This window comes from Sebastes fasciatus, chromosome 13, assembly GCF_043250625.1.
Source record: "Sebastes fasciatus isolate fSebFas1 chromosome 13, fSebFas1.pri, whole genome shotgun sequence".
Taxonomy (NCBI): domain Eukaryota; kingdom Metazoa; phylum Chordata; class Actinopteri; order Perciformes; family Sebastidae; genus Sebastes; species Sebastes fasciatus.
This window is the reverse complement of record NC_133807.1, coordinates 9791156-9814490: the sequence shown is the minus strand read 5'-3', so window position 1 is coordinate 9814490 and position 23335 is coordinate 9791156. Positions and strand designations below refer to the sequence as shown.

General features: G+C 40.8%; 3 protein-coding genes across 7 annotated transcripts in view; all 3 read left to right on the top strand.

Annotated features, from left to right (window-relative positions):
* The first annotated feature begins 814 nt into the window (after positions 1-814).
* On the top strand, positions 815-8951 carry LOC141780207 (extracellular serine/threonine protein kinase FAM20C-like). 2 transcript variants are annotated; one of them, XM_074655346.1, is made up of 5 exons: positions 815-1298; positions 1455-1523; positions 3222-3514; positions 7241-7350; positions 8051-8239. In XM_074655346.1, exons 1-5 carry the CDS (start codon positions 1091-1093, stop codon positions 8082-8084), a joined length of 714 nt encoding a protein of 237 aa, XP_074511447.1. In that variant the 5' UTR covers positions 815-1090; the 3' UTR covers positions 8085-8239. The 2 variants fall into 2 exon arrangements, with proteins under 2 accessions (XP_074511447.1, XP_074511448.1); XM_074655347.1 differs by lacking the exons at positions 815-1298; positions 1455-1523; positions 3222-3514 and adding exons at positions 8267-8326; positions 8559-8951 and having other exon boundaries at positions 6732-7350; positions 8051-8132.
* A 1116-nt stretch (positions 8952-10067) lies between these two features.
* The window catches only part of LOC141780193 (autoimmune regulator-like), a 33025-nt gene continuing 19757 nt past the window's right edge, over positions 10068-23335 (top strand). For both annotated transcript variants that reach the window (XM_074655324.1, XM_074655323.1), the window contains exon 1: positions 10068-10389. The gene's annotated coding sequence lies outside the window, so the exon portion shown is untranslated. The remainder of the gene's footprint in view (positions 10390-23335) is intronic.
* Positions 10097-22115, top strand: LOC141780194 (nuclear body protein SP140-like protein). Of its 3 annotated transcripts, XM_074655325.1 has the most exons (16): positions 10097-10598; positions 12939-13113; positions 13298-13528; positions 13693-13812; positions 14948-15081; positions 15256-15300; positions 15401-15440; positions 15924-16031; positions 16168-16290; positions 16399-16538; positions 17624-17692; positions 17888-18027; positions 19415-19532; positions 19624-19698; positions 21202-21345; positions 21485-22115. In XM_074655325.1, the coding sequence occupies exons 1-16, from the start codon at positions 10455-10457 to the stop codon at positions 21569-21571; spliced, it is 1893 nt and encodes a 630-aa protein (XP_074511426.1). In that variant the 5' UTR covers positions 10097-10454; the 3' UTR covers positions 21572-22115. The 3 variants fall into 3 exon arrangements, with proteins under 3 accessions (XP_074511426.1, XP_074511428.1, XP_074511427.1); XM_074655327.1 differs by lacking the exon at positions 15924-16031 and having other exon boundaries at positions 10384-10598; XM_074655326.1 differs by lacking the exon at positions 17624-17692 and having other exon boundaries at positions 10384-10598.

The following is a 23335-nucleotide window of genomic DNA, read 5'->3' as shown; positions in this document are numbered from 1 at the left end:
TTTTGTAGGAGTAATCACATGATGAAAGTTAGATACTGACTGTAATCTTGTTTTGAAGCTTTATTGTTTACATGTTTTTGTTTTTTCACTTACTATATACAGTATGTATATATGTATGTGTTATGTGTATATGTGTATATGTATATTTATGTGTATATTGTATAATATAAATATACATATATGTGTGTGTATATATATATACATATGTATAAATATACATATATATGTATGTGTGTATATATTGTATATATATATATATATATATTTGTGTTTGTATACAGTATATACATATATATTGATATACATATACTGTATATGTATGTGTGTGTGTGTGTGTGTGTGTGTTCTGGATTGATGTAGCCAATTTTCTTAAAAATTGAAAAAGAAAAAAAAGAAACTTAAGATGAATGTTGAAATAAATATGTTCAATGATGTATTTTAGTCAAGATAAGGTTGAAAAATAATATGCTGTATATCATAAAACTATTCATTATTTTTGAAAAAAATTCCATATTCATGAGGAAAAAACTGGTCAGGAACCAAACCAACTCTCCTGCATTTGTATTTATAAATTCAAACAATAAACCACCATCTCATCTAATATTAGATTAATATAATAAAACTTACAAAACACAAACTCTGGCATTATGAAATGAAAATGCAATTATTTTTGTTTTGCCTTCTTTGTTGTTATTGTTTTTTTTTGTTATTTTCCTTGTCTATTTGTACTTTATTGTTTACATGTACTTGACGTGCGCTCAGCTGACGTCACTGCCAGAGTTGCCAGCAGCAAATCTGTGCTGGGAGCTGCGTAGCCGCGCTGCGCATCCGTCGGCTGAGCTGGACAGCGCAGCCATTTCTCTGTATCCTTCATGAGGAAAAATACAGAGGGGTGGCGGTTTGTCCATCAAGGACACAATTACTAAACCGACGTGCGGGAGTCATGACGTTAGCAGCACACACCGAGGCTGAACCTGAACTCATCACCGACTGAGATCCGCCAGCTCCAAACTTTCTCCTGATCCAACGCCTGCGCAGACAAACAGGCTGTCTGTCTGCTGCTTTGTGTTTGCGTGTGTGTGTGTCAGCCATGGAGGGAGATCTGCACGGAGACTGCAGCGACGTCTCGACTCTGCATGTGAAAACTGAAGCGGTCGATGAGAATCCATCTGCGCTGGTTGTGGGCAGCCGAGAGCCGCCTGCGCCCTGCGGAGATACCGCATGCAGAGGAGGAGGAGGAGGAGTGGATCAGACTGCAGAGGAGCTGGCTGACAACACAACTACTCCTGTACTGCTGTGTGAGTGCACACATTAGCTGGTTTTAAAGGACATAACATGAAGAATTTAATATGTTTAGCTGTTAATTTCCATCTAAATTAATTCAGATCAGCATGTATAACATCTTTTTAAATGTTTTGACATTAATGTGCCTTTTGTCTGTCCTGTGCCTTTAGATCCTGTGAGCACAGACCGCTTCTTCACCACATCGGGAGATGGGAAAACCTACCTGAAGATAGCTCCAGGTGAGAGGATCAATGAGACTTTTACTATTGTGATTGTCTGTGTCATCAGAATAAAATAAAACACATTATAGAGTATATGCACACACCTGCACAAGAGCTTTCTGTGTAAGAAATTATGAATTCTCATAACTATTAGTCAACCAAAAGGTTTTCAACTTTTCCAAAAACCTTTTATAGGAAAATAACACTCTCTAGAGAGAGCCTTTAGAGTTTTTACGTTACCTGAAGGCCACCGTAGTTCTCCGACACGCTTTTGAAACTGCGGTAACGTGAGCCGCAGAGTGCAAAACCGTGGTACCGTTTTCTAGATTTTGCCAAATTATACACAATGTCCCTTTAAAGGATAATTTTCAGATCCCAAAAATGCCATGTATTGGAGCTCCAAATACAATTTAGTTTATAGAAATAAAGCCCCTAAAAATCATCGTTAGGTATTATTTATTCATATTTTAAAGGGTCACTTCGGTATTATTTCAACCTGGACCCTATTTTCCCACGTTTTTCTGTCTAACTCACTAATAGGAACAACAATTTCTGAAAATACTCCAGTATTGAGGGAGAGCGCTGTAGACAGCAGCTGCTAAACGGGCCGCAATGTGTTGCTATTGGGGCAAGCTGGCACCGTCATTTACGTCCACTAAAACTGCGTGTTTTTGCCATGACAGACTCTGATTGTTATTATAAGTGTCTGACATTATAATAAGAGTCTCGTTCAAGGAGAAGTCTCGTTATGAAATCTGGCGAGGTGACTTGTTGCAGAAAGACAACAGTGGAATAGAGGAACACATCCATGGTGGAAACGTGAGCGCCGGCCGGGCAGAGTTTGTTGTGTTGGAGTACAGAAAGCGTAGCTTACTGTTATCTAAAAGATTTTCAATGTCATGGATGAATATTTAGATGATTTTGACAACGTGGATGAGGTCTTTGAATTCGATGGCCGCCCGTATTTATTTGAGCCAGAGTATATGGATAGTCAGATTTCACAACTCGACTTCTCCTTGAGCGGGGGTTGGACACAATAACAAACAGACCGGATCAAGCGAAAGGTAAGAAAAAAAGGTTTTATTTCTCTGTAGGGTTCTTTTCATAATGTTGTCAGACACTTATAATAACAATCTGAGCCTGTCAGTGGCAAAAACAAGCACTTTTAGTGAACGTAATGTTACATTGATGCTGATCACTTGCCCCAGCAGCTCATTTCACGGTTGACGGTTACAGCGTTCTCCCTCAATACTGGACCAATTTCAGAAATTGCTGTCGCTATTAGTCCCTTAGACACAAAAACATGGGAAAATAGGGTCCAGGTTGAACAACCTGGATAAAAAGTGACCCTTTAATGCTTAAAAACAACTCCCGACAACCCAATAACTGTCTGCAGATTCTGACTCAAATGTTGCCAATCCTGATTGGAGCACGGTAGTATGTGACATCACCTTATCCAACTAAGCTCCGCCTATTTCAAACCAGTGAGAGAGAGAAGAGAACAGAGAGAAGAGAACAGAGAAAATCTCTCATGTGAAACAACAAAAACTGTTCTAACTTTGGCAGAAAGTAGTGTGTGTTTAGTAAGAAGCTGGTGGAGAAAATAAATTTTCAGGGCATTTTGAATATATGTCAATATATCTCCTCCATACACTTTTACATATTAAGCGAGCCCACAGGTCACCGCAGTCACCCGTGTCCTCTCCTCTCCCCCAGCTTCAGCGATGCCGCCTGCTCCCTCAGATAAGACGCTTCCTTCCGGCTCCGACTTCTCCTCCAAAGCAGTGTTGTGTCTGATCGAGGAAGTCGGCCGCCGCTGGGGCCTGTACGAGACCCGGGAGCGCTCGCAGCTCTTCCAGAGCGTCCAGGAGGAGATGGCCTCCAAGGGGCACATGCTGCCTGTTGAAAAGATCCGCCGCAAGTGGAACAACCTCATTGTCACGTACAAGAGGGTTAAAGACCGCAGCCGGGAGACGGGGCACGCTAAAACGTCCTGGGAGTTCTTCGATGTATGTAGTTTCTTTCTAGCATTCTATTTCCACACAGGGATGCTTGGTCTGCCTGTATACAGACTGTGTTTTACAGCTCTAGAAACATGTTGATATGTCTCTGAGCTTTGCATATTTCACATGAAGGACAGATGTAATTGTTGTGGTTGTTTGCTAAACCCCGCCCTCCAACAACAGCGAATGTGCTTTCATACCTCGGCAACCAAAGTCATGCACAGCAGGCCTGTCAAGCTTTGGGTTTCCCCACATGTTGATGCAGTGTATACTGCTGTAGTCAGAGTCAGTGTTACACTGCTGACAGTAGCATAGAGCCGAAGGTGTGTTCCTGGTGCTGAGAGATCAACTGATGATCACCTGATCTTGGTGCCAATTTCTTTCCAGTGGCCACTTGTGGTATTGCAGCAAAAAATCCCCTGCAGGCCCAAAAAGCATTTTCACCCCTGTAACTCTCTTTCTCACACTTTTTCATCTGCCCGGCTGCCTTTATTTGTTAATAAAAGTGTAAATTGTAGTGAAACTGACTTTAAGCCAACAATATCAGGGTACAAATTGTTATTTATGAAAATAGAAATCTTAATTTTTGTCTTAAAACAATTGTGATGTCTGATGTGTGTTGCGGTTTATGGGGCTAGGGTTCTGGGGGGTTGAGCCCTAACCGGCATAGACGGCGGCAGGGGGGCTCCAAATCTGAATTTCACCTAGGGCACCAAAAGTGCTAGAGACCAGTAAAGCACCATTGTAAAAGAGACGTCTGTAAAACTGTTGACAGGACACCTTACTTATAGCTCTTCCTATTAGGAATTTTTGATCCATGGAGGTTTTATATTTGTAAAACTTTTCCACGAGCCGAGAAAGAGATTTAAAAATATGTGACGTCACCACAATGTAAAGTCTACGGGCCGAGCGTAAACTCTACGGTCCATATGGGCCGCATAGTAAACCCTGAAACCAGTAAAACTGCGCTAGGCAAGCAATTCTACTTAGATTGTATAGGCGCCATCTTGGGGTCCGGCACTCAGATCGTCAACAACAAAAGAAACAAAGGCTGCAACGCCGGTTCCACGCTGCCTGGTCCTTTGGCAAAGATCGCTGCGAAACCACAGGTTCCGCCGCCCGCCACCATCATCCGCCCTAATGGGGACTTTGCTTTGACGGGTGGCGTGGACTCGGCGGGTCAGGGAGCCATCGGTAGCGCTGCTACCATTACCTCAGTGGCTACAGCCACCGTTAGCCCGACAAACACTCCAGAGCTCAAGCCCCTGATCGTCCTCAACAGTGACATTGTTGCGACCAGTATTCATCCAGCCACCATGGGGCCATCTCCATCTTTTATCTCTTCACCTTGTTTCACAGAGACAACTTCCCCTTCCCTCGGCTCGACTAGCAACGCAGACCTCAACGCATCGCGCTACGTAGGCTGTAAAGCTCCGTCGTTCTCATCAGGCGTCATACCCTTTCGCCTCAGCAACAACCAGAACCTCCTCGGCCTCTCCTCCTCTTTTCCCCCTGCTTCCCCCTCTCTCGCGTCATCTATCCCCACCTCATTATCTGCAACAACTGAAGGACAGAATCAGAAAGGGAGCGAGGAGCGAACCAGCGTCACTTTGTTCCAGGAGTTTCTGAAGCGACAGGAGGAGCAGGCCTACCTGGACCGGGTGGCTCGCCGCAGGGTGGAAGCCCGAGAGAAGAGGCGCGAGAGGAGGGAGGTACGGATGGCGGAGTCCCTCGGCAGGTTAGCCACGGCCCTGGAGCTGCTCTCCTCCAAACAGGACACCGTCATCGCCCTCCTGCAGAGACTTGCTGATCGGAAGTGAAAAAGTGGGGAAAAGCCTGGAAACTTCTTAATACTCCTGTTGTGTAGCGACCGCGCCCGAGTTCCATAATGCTACTGAAAAGGTTTTTACTCTCCTGATCTTACTGTGAATAAGTAAGAGATAATGTACAGCGAGCCAGTCATTGTTGTGAAATAAAACCCTCCGCTGTCTGGGTTTATTTCACAACAATGACCGGCTAGCTGTACATTATCCTGCTTATTACACGGCTACTTACTTAAGAAATCAATAATTTGACACAAAATTATAGCAACCCATAGCAACGGTCTGTTATACAGAAATAACTGTAGAACGCTGTGATTGACCAATCAGAAGCGAGTATTCAACAAAGCCTTGTAATAACATTTTATAAATCACATGAGCTGCTCACTTTTCTACATGAAGCATATAGTTAAATGGGGTGCTATTGTAACATGCTTTACATTTAATGCATTTCAGTTTGCTGCACTAACATCCAATAAAAACATGAACTTTCAGTCGATAAGATTTTGTCTGAGCGATAATAATAAGAATGGGTTCACATTTTTTACTTTACTGTCAATACTGACGCGCCCTTATGACACATTGAAAAAAAATGTTGGTCTATGTAAAAATTCCTCCGCTCCATACTGGTCAACAAGAGGTCCCTTCCTAATGTAATTCCAATGTAAGTGATTTGGGACAGTTTTTGAAAAATCTAGCAGGTATCTTACAAACTTACAGTTTAGTACAGTTAGTAAAAAATGTCTTTCCGATATTAGTTTCAGCTGAGCTCTATAATGCACTCTATTTGCACAAAACGTCCCCCACATTAGAAAGTATGGCCAGTATGGACAGCCAATGAACATATAGCCATGTGGGTGTTGGTTTAAAGAGGACCTATTATGCTTTTATGCTTTCCCCCCCCTTTCCTTTAGTGTGTTGTATAGTTTTTAGTGCATGTAAAATGTCTCTAAAGTTACAAAGCCCAAAGTCCACGCCAAAGGGAGTTACTCTCCCCCACAGAAACACTGCTCCTGAACTGCCTAAAACCTCTTTCTTGAAGTCCCGCTTTTTCCTCTGTAACGTGGTGATGTCACCAAGTAACACATTTGCATAATACCTGCCTAACGCCTAGTTTAGCACTAGCACGCCCTCAAACAAAGCTAGTTAGAGCGGAGCTGGAGCGGAGTCCGAAGAGTTTGGTTCGGTTGACCAATCACAACAGAGTGGGCCAGCTGACCAATCAGAGCAGACTGAGCTTTTCCAGGGGCGGGGCAGGAAGTCAAACAGAGTGTTTCAGACAGAGGGTGAAAAGAGGTGCTGCAGCACAGCCGGTATAAGATCATCATCCTGCTTTCCTGCTCAGCTCAAGTGGATTATTTTAAGAACGTTATGCACAAAGTTTGTCATATTCTCTCTCCGAGGTCCTGATCCTGGGACCCCCCAGACAGGCAGGCAGGGCTGCAGGAACTGTCCGAGGTGCTCAAACTGATGTGCAGGATTTGATTTGATTGATTTGGCAACAAATGATGCTGTTATTGTGGCATTTATAGGTATTTTGTCTTATTTTGATAATCTTTTTCCTTATCTCAGGCTGCGGTTCTGTAACCAACCTGAGCTTATTTGAATTAGCACCTCATTGTCAGTCGGACCAAAAGACACTGAAGCATGCTGTATATTGCCTCAATAGATACTCAGTATCTTCACCCTAATAAACTCAATCAACCTACATCAAAAAGTCTCAGATTAACTTATGTCAGAAAGGTTAAATTAATTCCATTGAGAGAAAGTGTGGATAGTTAACATTAGCCACCAAAGCTAAGTAGATAAAAAAAAGAATCCTGTTAAACAGTAACAAAATGGACAAAAAAAACATCCTTACATTCAAACAGTATCTATTTTCTTCTACTTTAATTTGTACTGTTGTTCCCAGGTGGGAGAAGGAGCTGGCCTACTGCGACACAGTGAAACAGACGCCTCCTTACGACCACGGCACCAGACTGGTGGACCTCATAGACATGGCTGTACTGGACTTCCTCATGGGTCAGTCTCTACAGTTTAAACTTGACCCAGGAGTCAGTTGGGTTGCAACATAAGGGGGCTTACAGGCAGTGTAGTGAGGGTTACTTACCTCTTTGTCCTCCTTTAAAGAGGACCTATTATGCTCATTTTCAGGGGCATAGGCCTACTTGTATTTTGGGTTTCTAAAAACGCTTTACTTTTTCACCCTTTGTCTGAAAGGCTCTGTTTGAGCACCTGAAAAGCTCTGTCTGCTCTGATTGGTCAGCTGGCCCACTCTGTTGTGATTGGTCAACCGTACCATCTCTTCTCTAACTAGCTTTGTTTGAGGGCGTGCCAAAGTAGCCGTTAGGCAGGTATTATGCAAATGTGTTACTTGGTGACATCACCATGTTATGGAAGAAAAGGCGGAACTTCAATCAAGGCGTTTCAGGCAGTTCAGGAGCAGCGTTTCTGTGGGGGAGAGTTACTCACTTTGGCGTGGACTTTGTGCTCTATAGCTTTGCAGTCTGTTCGTACATGCACAAAAAACTCTATTACCCACTAAAGCAAAGGGAAGGAGGTAGTAAAAAAGTCATTAGTAAACAAGAGTATTATCTCCCATGTTAATGCACTCAGGATGTTATCGTGAATTTTGTATCAATATATGCCATTATTAACTTCATGTGTCTACAAAAATGTCTCTGACATCATCTAAATTAACGTTAATGTTTTTCATTTGAAGGCAACATGGACAGACATCACTGCGAGACGTTTGAGAAGTTTGGCAACAAGACTTTTCTACTGCATCTGGATAACGGACGGGCGTGAGTACCATGAACATCTGATGACAACAACAAACACAGGCTATAGTATAACTTATACCTGACAGCCAAATAAGTAAAGTAACATTATATTTATACTTTCTCCTGACTGAAATGTTGTTGATAATGTTTTCCAGGTTCGGGCGTCACTCTCGGGATGAGCCATCTATTCTAGCTCCTTTACAACAATGTTGCAGGTAATCAAACAAAAACATGTCTGTCAATGAGTGACCAGCACACTTAACAATGAGAGATGATGGGTGAAATAAATAGTCAGAAAGTAGTGGATAAAGTTGCAAGGTGTAGTACAGAATACATTTAATTCAGAAGATATTGACATATACAATTAAAGGACCCAGAGAGGGTAAAATTCTGGCTTATGTGGGTGTCAATATTTCTTTTAATCTTGCTCTCCACCCACCTTTGTAGGATCCGTCGCTCCACCCTCCTCCGCTTGCGTCTTTTGTCCCTCCCCGGCTTCCGTCTGAGTGATGTCATGCGGGAGTCGCTGGTCCGGGATCCTCTGGCAGGCCTGGCCCCCCTCCTCTCTGAACCACACCTTTCTGCTCTGGACCGGCGCCTTGCAGCCGTCCTACAGGCGGTGCAGGCCTGTCAGGAACACCACGCAGATGTCATTTACAACGACCTGGAAGGATACGATCAAGAGTACGATCAACAGCCTGACTGAGGAAAAAAAACAATAAGTGATAGGCCTCGGCATATTATTTTGTCCCTAGTCTGCGTATGAATGCTTGATATCATTAAAGATGCTAAATGCAATATTGGGAGCATTTCTATTGCGTCCACACAACTCTCAACATGGCGACGGCTAAGATGCTGACAGTGAAAACAACAACAGTGCTGACAGAGCTAACAGTGTTAACCCGGGGGTTGGGGGGGGGGACTGGAGGGTGCTTGCTACGCTTCCACAACGGCGCCGTCTTTCGGGACGGCGTTATCATCTGTATCCGCCGTATGAGCGCAGTGCAGAGAGGCGGGGATGCTCTGATTACAACACATACAGAGGGAGAGTGACTTCATTCTCTGCTCAGGTAGACATTACGCCTCTATATCTTTACATAAACAATAGTTGTTTGCTGCTATGCTCTGGATATCTTATAGAGTGCATTTAAGGTCAAAGCTGGTGAAAAGGTAGCCAAAGATTGATAACAGTTCAAAAAGATATATATATATTTTTCTCCCCTGCATATCATTGCATTTCGAAGATTTTTGCAGATGTATTTTGCTTGCCATATTTAATAAGAAAAAGGCAAAACAATTTAGAAAAATCCCCCAAAAGATTCCTTTTTTTAGATTAACCTTTAATCCTCTGGGGGCCCTCAGAATGTATTAGGCGCTGACCTCCAGGTTGGGAGCCACTGATTTAGGATACATACTGTATGTAGGATGAAAGTGAGTATAGAACTGAAGTAGTATAAAAAACTGAATGACTTAGTGTGACTATCTCCTGTTCTGCTGAGCACTATATAGATAGATAGATTGATAGATAGATAGATAGATAGATAGATAGATAGATAGATAGATAGTAACTTTATTGATCCCGAGGGAAATTCAAGTTTCCAGCATCACAGTTCCATAGTGCAAAACATGTTAGTAAAAAAGCAGTAAAAAAGTTAGTAGTCTAACTTTTCTTTTTTTTTTTTTAAAGTGAATATAGTGCAGAAGAGACTGTTAAAAATGAGTATAGTGCAGGGTAACAGCTGTGATACAGGACTATTAAAACATCTTTATATAAGTATAGTATAAATATATGTTTGTTTATGTAAATAATAAGACAAAACATGCTAATAAAAGAGGATCTCTCTCTGTGGTGGATGATGATGCCCCCTGCAGCCACTGACCAGAACTGCAACTTTGCCAACAGAAAGATTTTAACTTTCACTTTTCATCGTCACTACGTCACTACATGGAGGAGGAGGGACCGGTCAGGAGGTCAGGAAGAGCCCACTGCTGCTGAGAAGAGGAACTGAGAAAACATTAGTAGGTAGATCCACGAGAGAAACTTCTACTGGAAATGGAAACACTTCCTTCCGCTTAGTTTTAAATCTGCTGCTGACTGTGATTTCTGACACACTGCAGTGAACTTTGGTGCTCATTATTAGTTTGTGTGTTCAAATCCTGTCGAGCAGCAGGACAGTTCATTGCAAAGGGAATTACTGCATGAGAGAGAGGGAGCCTCTCTAAAAGCACTTCATTTAGCGCCATAGTTTGGATGTAACATCTGTAGGCATCTGGAGCAGTCCTGGTCTCTCTCTGGGTGTGTTTTTGTGCAGAGACTCTCTGGGTTGAAGTCGCCCACCACCGATGGACCCGATGTACTGGCTGGAGGAGGACGAACTGCTGCGGTTCTTCCGCCGTCACAAAACCGAGATGTCCTTAATGGAGAACCCGCACACGTTCCTCAACCAGCTCCGGGACCACGACCTGGTCCCAGAGGACCATTACAAGGTGAGGAACTGTTACTACGCATCTGTTATTATGCTATAACCTCCTCACCCACTCTCTCCTCCTCCTCATACACGGTCCCGTCTGTATGAAGTAGGCGCCGGACAGTAGAGAGCGCGGGAATAGGAAGCGACACATGTCCTAGTAGTGTAGTAGTAGGAGGAGGACTGGGAATGAAACATTGAAGTGTAGTTTTTGACTCAGAACCGAGGGCAGGATACAGCTCTCTTCACTTTATAACAGACACTTCCTGTCAGCCCCATTTTTTCAGAAGTAAACCTTCTTGCACAGGGCCGTATGCAGGCTTTTCAAGGTCCAACAACTGAGCCTGCAAGGGGGGCCCAGGGCAAAATTCAGGTATTTGAAAAAAATGCATTTTAAGGGGAGACACCCAAAGTGAGCTTTAACTAATATAACAGATCTCACCATGAAACTTTCCCCCGTTACATTATATTAAGTACATTGACTTATGTTAAGTCAGTTATGTTTTGTATCGGAAGTTTTTTTTAAAAATGTTATGTTTAAATATGCAAATGAGGCATTAACTAATGTTAACGTTTGGTAGATTTAGGAGAAATCTACAGACATAAAGAGAAACATTTTAGAAAATAAGCACCTAAATTTGTGTTTTAGATGTTTTCTTTCCACTAGTCTGAATGAAGGCCTGCCAAAAAATAAATAAATAAATGACTCAATAAATAAATAAATCCGTCATTAATTATCGCAAAAATAATGTGAAAAATGAATGTAGCCATTAATGAATTGATAAAATGTGATATAAATTGATATTTTTGAAATTATTATATTTATCTTTGTATTAATTCCCTTTCCCTTAATTTTCCCTTTTATTTCTTTACGTATTTATTTTTATTAATATTTAAATATATGTATTTATTTTTGCATTTATTCTATATTTATTTTTTATGTACTGTATTTATTTATTTAAAACAATGTTTTGCATAAATTAACCATGTCAGTAGGCAGTAGCATCAATGATTTATGTGATGAAAATCAGGTTAAATGTTGCAATGAATGATCCACAACACTACAATCTGGAAATACAGAGGAGGCTAAAATGATCACGGAACATCTGAAAACGAATGTTGACGATATTTAATTAAGGTGTTCCAGTAAAGGGAAACTCACACTAAAGAGACACCATTGAAATCTTTCTCTGTGACTTCTGAGGGAGAAATCTTTCTGTTGAAGAAACTTCACTCAGGTCCAATTTGAAGAAAGAATCTTTACTTCAGAGACAATACCGAGGATTTAGGGTCACATTCATGCCAGCATGAAGAAAAGGACAACACACAATGGAGCAGTCTCTCTGTCTCTTTCTTTCTTGTCTCTATCTCCGTCCTGCACCCTGATAGCAGGGACTTTTAAACAATATGTTGTTAGTGATAACCAAATGGTGAGGAGACTAATGATGGGATAAAACACGTCTGGCTTTGTAATGCAAATTGAGTCTGGGGGTGGCCGGGATGATACAGTTCACATCACAGTGTTACTTTGTTGTCCTTTCTTACCATGTTGTCACGCCTTGTTTATACCTGGCATTAACATGCCTTTTGGGCAGTGGTGGAAAGTAGCTAAGTACATTTACTCAAGTACTGTACTTGCGTACACGTTTGAGGTACTTTGAGTATTACCATTTTGTGTTACTTTATACTTCTACTCCACTACATCTCAGAGGCAAATATTGTACTTTTTACTCCAATACATTTCTTTAAAAGCTTTGGTTACTACTTACTTTACTCTCTCTAGTACTCATCATCACCCATCCTATGTGTCTGTACAAATATGTCTCTGTCATGTCCTGTTGTTTTTATATTGTTTTACCTGTCTATGTTTTAATTGATCCTTGTAAGGTGTCCTTGGGTGTCCAGAAAGGCGCCACTAAATAAAATGTATTATTATTATTATTATTATTACTTTGCAGATTTTTGATTCTCAATACAAAATATAAATCAACAATAAATTAAGATATGTTATTATGGATTAAGCAACCCATTAATATATAAAGTACTTACAATTAGCTCCACCTTTACCGGCTCAAACATTAAAGTGATGAGCGCATTAATGCATCAATAATTATAGTCCAATAATATAATACACATCATTCTGAAATGAGCCATTCTGCAAAATGACTACTTTTACTTTTAGTACTTTAAGTATATTTTAATGTCAATACTTTTGTACTTTTTACGCTGTGGTATTGCTACTTTTACTTAACTTAGCTACTTTAACTAAAAGATCTGAGTATTCATGAAAAACGTGTATAAGTTAGGCTCTATTGAATCATTAAACCCTCATTTTCCCCATACTTTTGTGTATGTGCAGAAGGTGAGTCGCATGAAGAGTAAAGACAACATTAAGAAAGGTCTTTATGAGATTCTGGACTGGTTGGAGAAAGAACGATCAAAGAGCATCAAAAATTTCTGGAGGTGCGTCTTCAGGGAGACCATCGTGAACCAGTATCCAACCCTGCGAGAGCTGCGCAACAGCCTCATGGACGGTCAGCCTTTTCTAATGATTGTGATTCTGCTTACTCTGTTTATGCAATTTGCTTGTGAATAATGTTTTTTATATAACATTATGTTAGTATGTAAGTTTGAACACAGCCTAAGACTTCTCTCGTCATTCTTTCACTGCCATTTGTCCATGATGTGTGTACTTGATATTTACTGTAACCATGGCAGGGTCTTTCCATTTTGAAACACAAGAGCCCGAGACGGTGGAAACGGAAGAGACGGACGAGGGGAAAAGGAAGGATCTTTCAGATGACGAGGAGGGGGAGGAGAATCAAGCGAGCTCAGTGAAAAAGAAGAGAAAACTGAGAAGTGAAAAGAGCGTGTGCGATGATGAGGAAGAGCAGGCCGGTCCATCATCTTGCTCGTCTCCAAGGAAAAAGTCCAAAAAAATATCCTTCTGTAAGTCACCTCCTTCTTATGCTTTACTTTTCTAAACATGACTGTACACATTACTTGAAAGTTTCACTGCTGAAAAATGCACTCTCTAAATTACATTTCTCTGTATGTATCAAATCTCATTTGGAACAAATGAGTCAACATATATATTATTTTTTGTTTTCCAGCCTCTCCACTGAAGAAGGGAGAGAAGAACGACATTTGGACCTGGACCATGTTTAAGCACCAGTTCCCTGTGACCTGTGGACAAAAGGAGGGGACACTGAACAGAGACAGACTGGCTAAAGGTACGTAAAACCAGTGAGCCTACTTCTCACTTGATTTATTACCTCAGTAAACATTGTAAACATGAGTTTATGGTCTCAATCGCTAGTTTCAAGTCTTCTTCAATACAGCATGATGTTCATTTAGTAATTTATGGTCCCATTTAGAGTCAAATAGACCATAAAGCAGAGTATGCTTTAGGGCGAGGCTACCTTGTAATTGACAGGTCGCTACCACGGCGTTGTCCGGTCTGGGAGTTGTCCGTGTTTTTAAGCCTAATAATTCAGCGTTCAGTTGTACTTAGCTCCACCCTCTCGTGTCACTTCTGGTTGCCAAAAACCAAGATGGCGACGGACAAAACGCCGAAATCGAGGCTTCAAAACAGCAGTCCACAAACCAATGGGTGATGTCACAGTGACTGCGTCCACTTCTTATACACAGTCTATGACTCAATGACTGAATATGATGAAAAATAAATATTATCATCATTGTCAAAACACAAAAAAGTGAATTAGGACCAGGCTTAGAGATATTTACCTCTTATGCTCATTTTCAGCTGCATGCTTGTATTTTGGGTTTCCACTAGAACATGTTTTCCTGCTTTAATGTTCAAAAGACTCTTTATTTTTCTCATACCGGCTGTGCTGCAGCACCTCTTTTCACCCTCTGTCTGAAGCTACTCCCACCCTCCCAAAAAGCCCAGTCTGATCTGATTGGTCAGCTGGCCCACTCTGTTGCGATTGGTCAACCGAACCAAACTCTTCGGACTCCGCTCCAGCTCCGCTCTAACTAGCTTTGTTTGAGGGCGTGCCAATCTAGGCGCCAGGCAGGTATCATGCAAATGTGTTACTTGGTGGCATCACCACGTTACGGAAGAAAAGGCAGTGTTTCTGTGGGGGAGAGTAACTCCCTTTGGCGTGTCCTTTGGGCTTTGTAACTTTGCAGACCTTTTACATGCACAAAAAACTATATAACACAATAAAGGAAATGGAAGAAGCATAATAGGTCCTCTTTAATCAGATTTTATTCAATATAATTTCTTATATAAAAACATTGAAAAATGAAACTTCTCACATCTGATTCTGACAGGGGAAAGATAGTGACAGCAGGTGATTAATGGTTGAAATTAACACATCCCCAATCCTATGAATGTTTCAGGGGAGAAGTGCATTGCGGTCGGGAAACAGTGGTTTACTCCCAATGAATTTCAGAGGTATGCGGGAAGGAAGAGCTGCAAGAACTGGAAGTGGAGCATTCGATGTAAGGACACCTCCCTGGGAAAACTTATAAAGGTTTGTTGAAAAGTGAATTTGGAGTATACACATGAAACAAGACTGTGTGATGTCATGACTTGCTTTTCTTTAACATCGGCCATGTTAGCGTCCCTCGTCAGATCACTTCACACGCAGTTTGTTGTGAAAATCGATTTATTTTCTGTTTTTTTTAATTTTTTTATCCCACTGCAGGAAGGTCACCTGAAAGCAGGAAATTACAAGAGAGGGTGTAAAAAGGTAAAAATAAAAATAAATCAATAAATCAATTCTGACTTTGTGGAATATCTTCTTGTTGTTAGTGATCCTGATCCTTTTTTCTTCTTCTTCCTCCTGCTAGGCCAAGAAATCATTGTTCCCATCTGGTGATGTAGTTACAGGTTCGTTGTATTAATGCAAAACTCAGATTTTTAAACTACAGGAGTATACATGGAGTATTTCTGTTAGCTTATGAGAGAGTGCTGCTTCCCCCGCAAGCTATTACAAGATCTATCTATCTAATCTAATTTGTTTCCATCCAAGTCAGCACATATGACGTTTAGAGTTTTAAGTTTACATATTTGAGAAAAAAAACAGGCAGAGTGGGCTTCTTAAAGCTGCAGTCGGGAACTTTGAGCAAATATGATAAAAAGTAATTTTTAAAAAACTGTCACTATATCCTGAGAGTAGTGCATAAGAAAGATAATCTGTGAAAAAAATCATGTTCCTCTGCCTCCTCCTGTGCTCCTAATGGCATTAAAATATTTCACTGCACCCAAAGGAAAACAACTGACTGCAGCTTTAACTGCTAAAGGAGGAGAAATGATTGATATACTGTATATAAACAACGGGAAAGTGGCTACTCACCTCCTCCCTGCTTTTAGTGTCTGAGGAAGATGAAGATGCAGATGGAGATGAAGATGAGGACTGTGACCAGGACAAGGAAGACCAGGTTTCCTCAAGCAGCAAAGAAAGTTCCACGGCTGTCACAGGTGCTGGTTTCTACAAAGTGATATTCAGGGTTGAAACACAGTTATGCTCTATAATATATATATGTATATATATATAATATATCCCAGTATCATAGCAATGGTTTTGTTAATCACACTTTCCACGTGTCCTTTACAGATGAAGAAGGAGAGGAACAGCCTGAGCAGCAGCCAGAAGCCAGCAGTGACAGCGGCAGGAAGGTTTTCAAAGTCACATGTGGAGCTTTAGCCGGGACCTTACACAAGAAACGATTTGCATCAGGTAACTACATCTTACTGTACACAAAAAGCTAAATACGTGTTATGACATGTGTACTAACCAACTGAACCCAGTTAAATGTGTCTCCTCTGAACTTGCTTTCGCCACCAGGGACTCGTGGGAAAAGTATTCGCACTGAGACGAGCTGGATGAGCCCGGAGGAGTTCATCAAGGAGGCGTCATGTCCGACAGATGCCTCCTGGAGGAAAGACATCAAGTACGAAGGGGAACCACTCAGTGTCCTCTTAGAGGTAATGTGCTGTCATTACAGTCCACAGATAGCATCCGGAATTATTAACTGTGCATCTTTGTGTGTTTGTGTGATGCAATCTGAGAGAGAGAAAGTTAATCCTTAAGATTTCAGTCCTGTTCGATTTGGTGACACCTGTGGCTACCATGGTAACAGCAAGTGTGGTTTAAAGGGGACCTATTATATATTATATTATTTTCAGGTGCATACTTGGGTTTCTACTAGAAAATGTTAACAAGCTGTGCTGTTCTCATATCGGTTGTGCTGCAACACCTCTTTTCACCCTCTGTTTCAGCTCTTCATTTATTCAGTGCGGGAATGGCGGACTCCGCCACTATGAATAAAAACTACTATATAGAGAGATAATTACAGAATAAACGCACACCAGCTGTGACCGTTCCATCCTCCTCGCGGCGATTGCCTCATTAACGTTATGGTTCTCTTAAAGCATTGGGTTTAAATCTTAAATATTTCCAAATAGGCGCTTTTTCTTTTCGCTTCGACACCAAATCCTCCGCCATCTCACAGTCCGTCAACTCTCTCGTCCCGTGTGTGTGTCTGAGCTGACTCCTTAAGATGTATTCACTTTCAGATTGTAGCGTCCGTTATCCGACTATCTATTGATAACACGGCGCTGATACGCCAAAATGAACTAAATGGGTTTTATTTCTGTAAAAAAGCAAAATGACGGTGGGGGCTGTGGGTACGTAATGTAATCGGTGTGTGCCCGACTACCGTGTAACACTGGTAACACACCAGTTTTGTGACTGCATATTACACAGTTGCGGTCACCCGGCAAAGTACTTAAAACCTACTCTGTGGTAGTTCCTGCTATAGTAGGAACCGCATTTTGCCATGATGACTCACACACACAAAAGGTGAAAACAACACAAGCGTTCCTGTCACAGCTGGCAAAAGAGAAAAAGTGAGGTGATTTAATTTACAGAGCCGAGAAATACTAGCATCTGATTTAGAAACAAATCAAAGCATTGGAGACAGAAATATGTATACACAGATTAAGTCAACTATGGCATTAGTGAAGCAGTTTCATGAAATTGTGTGTCAGCTCAGATTTGTCTATTTCAGGCGAAGATCTTGAGGATCCACTCGCTGCTGTGTACCTGCAGACATTGCAAACCAGATAGTACCGACCTGGTAAGTTTGTTCATCAGTCAGTTTTCCCTCATTCCACATTCATCTTTGTTCTGCATAAACAATGTGATGACCAAAACCTGTGTCTCTCACTATGAGCTGCAGTATATTATTATGAACAAGGAACCTTTTTCTCTCAGATGCAACATGTAATTGAACTGTGTGTAATCAGAGTTGCTGTCATGTCCGTCTTGGCAGGAGAGTCAGAAAAACGATGACGAGTGCAGCATCTGTAAAATTGAAGAAGAAGAAGGAGAAGAGTTGGTGGTGTGCGATCACTGCCCTCGCTCCTTCCACCAGAAATGTCACCTGCCTCATTTAGAAGACACCATTTTAGGGTGAGTGTTCATCAAACCGGGAGATGAAGATGCTGCTTTTTATTTTTAAAGCTACACTTATTATATATATATATATAATGATATGAACAATCCATCAAATTATTACATTTTAGAGATATTGTTTATAGTGATGAACCCACAGAAAATCTTCACCTGACTCTGCAGTTCCCCTGAGCTCTAATGACCAATTTAGCGTCTTTTAGCTCTTTGTTTTTATGCATCCGCCCCGGAGATAGCTGTCAACAGAGGCATTATGTTTTCAGGTTGTCCGTACGTACGTCTGTCCGTCCGGTCCATTCTTGTGAACGCAATATCTCAGGAACGCCTGAAGCGATTTTCTTCAAATTTGGCACAAACGTACACTTGGACCACTTGAACTGATTAGATTTTGGTGGTCAAAGGTCACTGTGACCCAATTCTCCTTTACAATAATTCATTACATGGTTACAATCAGGCAAGCAAACTCATTAAAATATGTAAAAATTAACTATGATGATAAAATGTGGCATTAGAATGTGCTAGAGGTCACCAAATTTGGGCTTATATATATATATATATATACATATATATATATATATACACATATACACTCGCCGGCCACTTTGTTAGGCACACCTGTTCAATTGCTTGTTAACACAAATAGCTAATCAGCCAATCACATGACAGCAACTCAATGCATTTAGGCATCTAGACGTGGTGAAGACGACTTGCTGAAGTTCAAACCGAGCATCAGAATTTTGAAGACAGGGGATTTAAGTGACTTTGAACGTGGCTTTGTTGTTGGTGCCAGACGGGCTGGTCTGAGTATTTCAAAAACTGCTGATCTACTGGGATTTTCACGCACAACCATCTCTAGGGTTTACAGAGAATGGTCCGAAAAAGAGAAAATATCCAGTGAGCGGCAGTTGTGTGGACGGAAATACCTTGTTGATGTTAGAGGTCAGAGGAGAACGGGCAGAGTGGTTCGAGATGATAGAAAGGTAACAGTAACTCAAATAACCACTCGTTACAACCAAGGTATGCAGAATACCATCTCTGAACGCACAACACGTCGAACCTTGAAGCAGATGGGCTACAGCAGCAGAAGACCACCCGGTACTAGCAAGGTGTACCTAATAAAGTGGCCGGTGAGTGGATATATATATGTATATATATATATACATATATATATATTAGCCCTGATCAGGGGGTAGTTTAGCTCATTAAATGACAAAACAAGTTGATAAATTCCGACCTAAACACTCATGTTACACTAGTCCGCGGGATTAACTTGGTTAAAGTGAAACAAAAATGAAGATTTCTGACATTTTGTTCAAGATTGATAATTGCCAGACCCTACATATGTATGCATTTTATCTTATTTTTGTGTGTGTGTGTGTGTGAGCAGGGACGATAGTCTATGGATGTGTACGTTCTGTGTATTCAGAACCACCCGAGAGTGGCTTTACTGGGACGAGCTGGAAAGAGAAGCGGCCATGTCTCGCCAAATATCCCAACGCATGCTGGTGAGCACAACGTGACTCTCTGTCTATACATCCTACCACCTGTCTCTCTGTCACACAGCCGTCACTCATCCCTCTTTCCTTACACCAACAGCAATGCCAGTATCTCCTTCTGTATCTGTCCAGCACTGATGAGGAACAAATATTTGCTTCAAACCCATGCCTCTATGTAAGTCTATTTCTCTGCTATTCCCATGCACCTGTTTCTGTCTTCAAAACCTTGACAAATAGTGTCAATTGTTTATTTTATAGCAAATAAAGTACACTTAAAGGGCCATCAGCGTTCTTTTCCGGTTTTTTTTTTTTTTTTTCAAATGGAAACGCCCACTCAGCTGTTAGCAAAAAGCAGTGACGTAGGTTTCCACAGTAAGCTAATCAATAAGGTAATGAATAATGTGAACGCTAGCACTAGCTGAGTCAACGTTAGCTGTGCTAAGTTTGGAAATAACTGAAAGGGTTCGTCCTGATTTTTTTAAGTGGGGTTGTGTGCGTGCTCCCGCGATCTGCGGGGTAAAACGACTGTTTTTTGTGCATGTAGTCTGGTGGCTTTGAAGAGAGCGATATAACGGCGTCAGTTCCCTGTCGAAGAGGGCTGACTTGACAGCGAGGTAAAGCAGCTGTGGACGGGAGCAGCAGAAAATCGTATTTTAGCTACCTAAAAAAAAATCAATATCCGTTTAAGTGTATTTAGAATATTTTCACAGCTTTACCTCGCCATCAGACAGCCCTTTCCAACGGGGAACTGAAGCTGTTATATCGCTATCTTCAAAGCCACCAGACTACATTCACAAAAACAGTTATTTTACCTTGCAGAACACGGGAGTTGCTGGTCTACCGCTGTATTGATCAGTTTGTTTGTGTCATTGTGTGACTTTCGGATCCGAACTAACGTGACGTCCACACAGCAGTACTTTGCTTAGCTTCTGTGCCGGTACTCATGTCTGCTTCTCCAAACATGGAGCATGCCGACCGCCATTTAAGTTACTTTATTACACGGCTCTGTTGAATACTCAAATCTGATTGGTCAATCACAGGGTTGTATGGTGTGTTATTTCTTCATAGCAGGCCGTTGCTATGTATAACAGACCGTTGCTATGGAGGCAGTTCCGATGTCGGACTCTGGAGGACTGTTTTTGTGTCAAATAAATGATTTCTTTCATAAGTAGCCGTGTAATAAGCGGGATAATGTACAGCTAGCCATTCATTATTGTGAAATAAACCCCTTCAGGGCGCAAGTCGGGGTCCACCCCTCCACTTTGCCCTGTCAGGGTTTTTTTCACAACAATGACCAGCCCGCTGTTCATTATCCCTTATGTAGATAATACACTGACTATAAGGATGTATATCTACTGTATATGTAGCAGCATCATCATGCAGAAACCTACGTCAGGTCACGCGGGAAAAAGATTAAGACACTAAAACATACGTACTTCGACCAAAATGTGAATGTTTGGATTTGAATACATAAGAAACACCACTGGGAAGCTACAGAGTGATATACAAACCTAAAAAAAAAATAATAATGATGGACCCGCCCTTTAATGATCTGGCTACTGGAGGACTCACACTAGCTTCAGGTCTTTGCTTATGATAGTTTGAAATCTATGTAAACAAAAGACAGCGGTATTGCAGAGTGTTGAGTATTTCATTTATTTCTGCTCGGTACCCACAGTTGCAGAACTACTCCACGGTGATCAAGACTCCGATGTGGCTGGGTAACATAGCAGACAAACTCCAGGAGCAACTCTACAAGACCGTTGGAGAGTTTGTGTCCGACGTCCAGCTCATTTTCACCAACTGTGCTTCATTCAACCGAGTAAGAAAACAAACCTCTAGATGACATGCAGCGTTAGGAGTTTTCCCCATTTTCACATGTGGTACTAAGAGGTTTCCATCAACAGTTAAGGTTCATTTTTATACAATATAGTGAAATGTTCTGTTATGTTCTTTTGCAGGACAATGCTGAATACCTCGCGGCAGGAAACAGACTGAAGGAGTTATTTGACGGAGAAATGAAGAATGTGTTCAACATCAGTGAATAGATAAACAGTGCTCAGTTTTCACACTCAGTAGGTACTGGGAAAAGGTTAAACATGTGTAAGTATCCCTTTTGACATTTACCTCATATCTGGTTAAAATATTTCAAAAGAAATAACTGCTAATCAAGAGAAGTTAAGAGACTTTTACTTTAATTATGACAACACATTTCAATATTGTATAATTATACTACAATGCATTAAAAAACATTTTTCCTATTATTTATCTGGTTTACTCACAGATAACAAACTACTAGCAACTTTTCTTTTCAGTGTTACATAATAGTTTTTCTTCAATAGAAGAATTTTTACAATGTGTGATGAGGGTTTCAAAATGTATGTATTATGAATGTATGTATTGCAAAAGTCAGTATTTGACTTTGTATTGGTCTAAAGCAGTTTTCCATCATGCAATATATCCAACAGGATCTCCATGTCACCACACAGTATTTAAAGTACAATTCACTTGCGCTCTATCTTTTTGTCTCGATCCCTCTGACCTGTTGATTGTGGACGTCTGTTTTTAAAATAAATTTAAAACAAATACAAATTTGTTTGTGTACATCTTTAATGACATGGCTCGTTTTAAAGGTTAAATCTATATTCCAGAATGGAAACAAAAAGACTGACACTACTACTGTGACCGATGGGTCTTTTACGCAGCAGGAAAATTAAACCTAAACTTTTAATTATGATTAGAAAGACACAAAACAATGGGAACGTATTTCCTATTAAATGTACAGAATGGGTCGTCTTTTTTAGGAGTAATCACATGATGAAAGTTAGATACTGACTGTAATCTTGTTTTGAAGCTTTATTGTTTACATGTTTTTGTTTTTTCACTTACTATATACAGTATGTATATATGTATGTGTGTAAAGTATATATGTGTGTACTGTATAATATAAATATACATATATGTGTGTATATATATATATATATACATATGTATAAATATATATTTGTGTTTGTATACAGTATATACATATATATGAATATACATATACTGTATATGTATGTGTGTGTGTGTGTGTGTGTGTGTGTTCTGGATTGATGTAGCCAATTTTCTTATAAATTAAAAAAAAAAGAAACTTAAGATGAATGTTGAAATAAATATGTTCAATGATGTATTTTAGTCAAGATAAGGTTGAAAAATAATATGCTGTATATCATAGACTATTCATTATTTTTGAAAAAAAATCCATATTCATGAGAAAAAAACTGGTCAGGAACCAAACCAACTCTCCTGCATTTGTATTTATAAATTCAAACAATAAACCATCTCATCTAATATTAGATTAATAAAATAAAACTTACATAACACAAACTCTGGCATTATGAAATTAAAATGCAATTATTATTGTTTTGCCTTCTTTGTTGTTATTGTTTTTTTTTGTTATTTTCCTTGTATCTATTTGTACTTTATTGTTTACATGTACTTGACGTGCGCTCAGCTGACGTCACTGCCAGAGATGCCGGCAGCAAATCTGTGCTGGGAGCTGCGCATCCGTCGGCTGAGCTGGACAGCGCAGCCATTTCTCTGTATCCTTCATGAGGAAAAATACAGAGGGGTGGCGGTTTGTCCATCAAGGACACAATTACTAAGCCGACGTGCGGGAGTCATGACGTTAGCAGCACACACCGAGGCTGAACCTGAACTCATCACCGACTGAGATCCGCCAGCTCCAAACTTTCTCCCGATCCAACGCCTGCGCAGACAAACAGGCTGTCTGTCTGCTGCTTTGTGTTTGCGTGTGTGTGTGTGTGTGT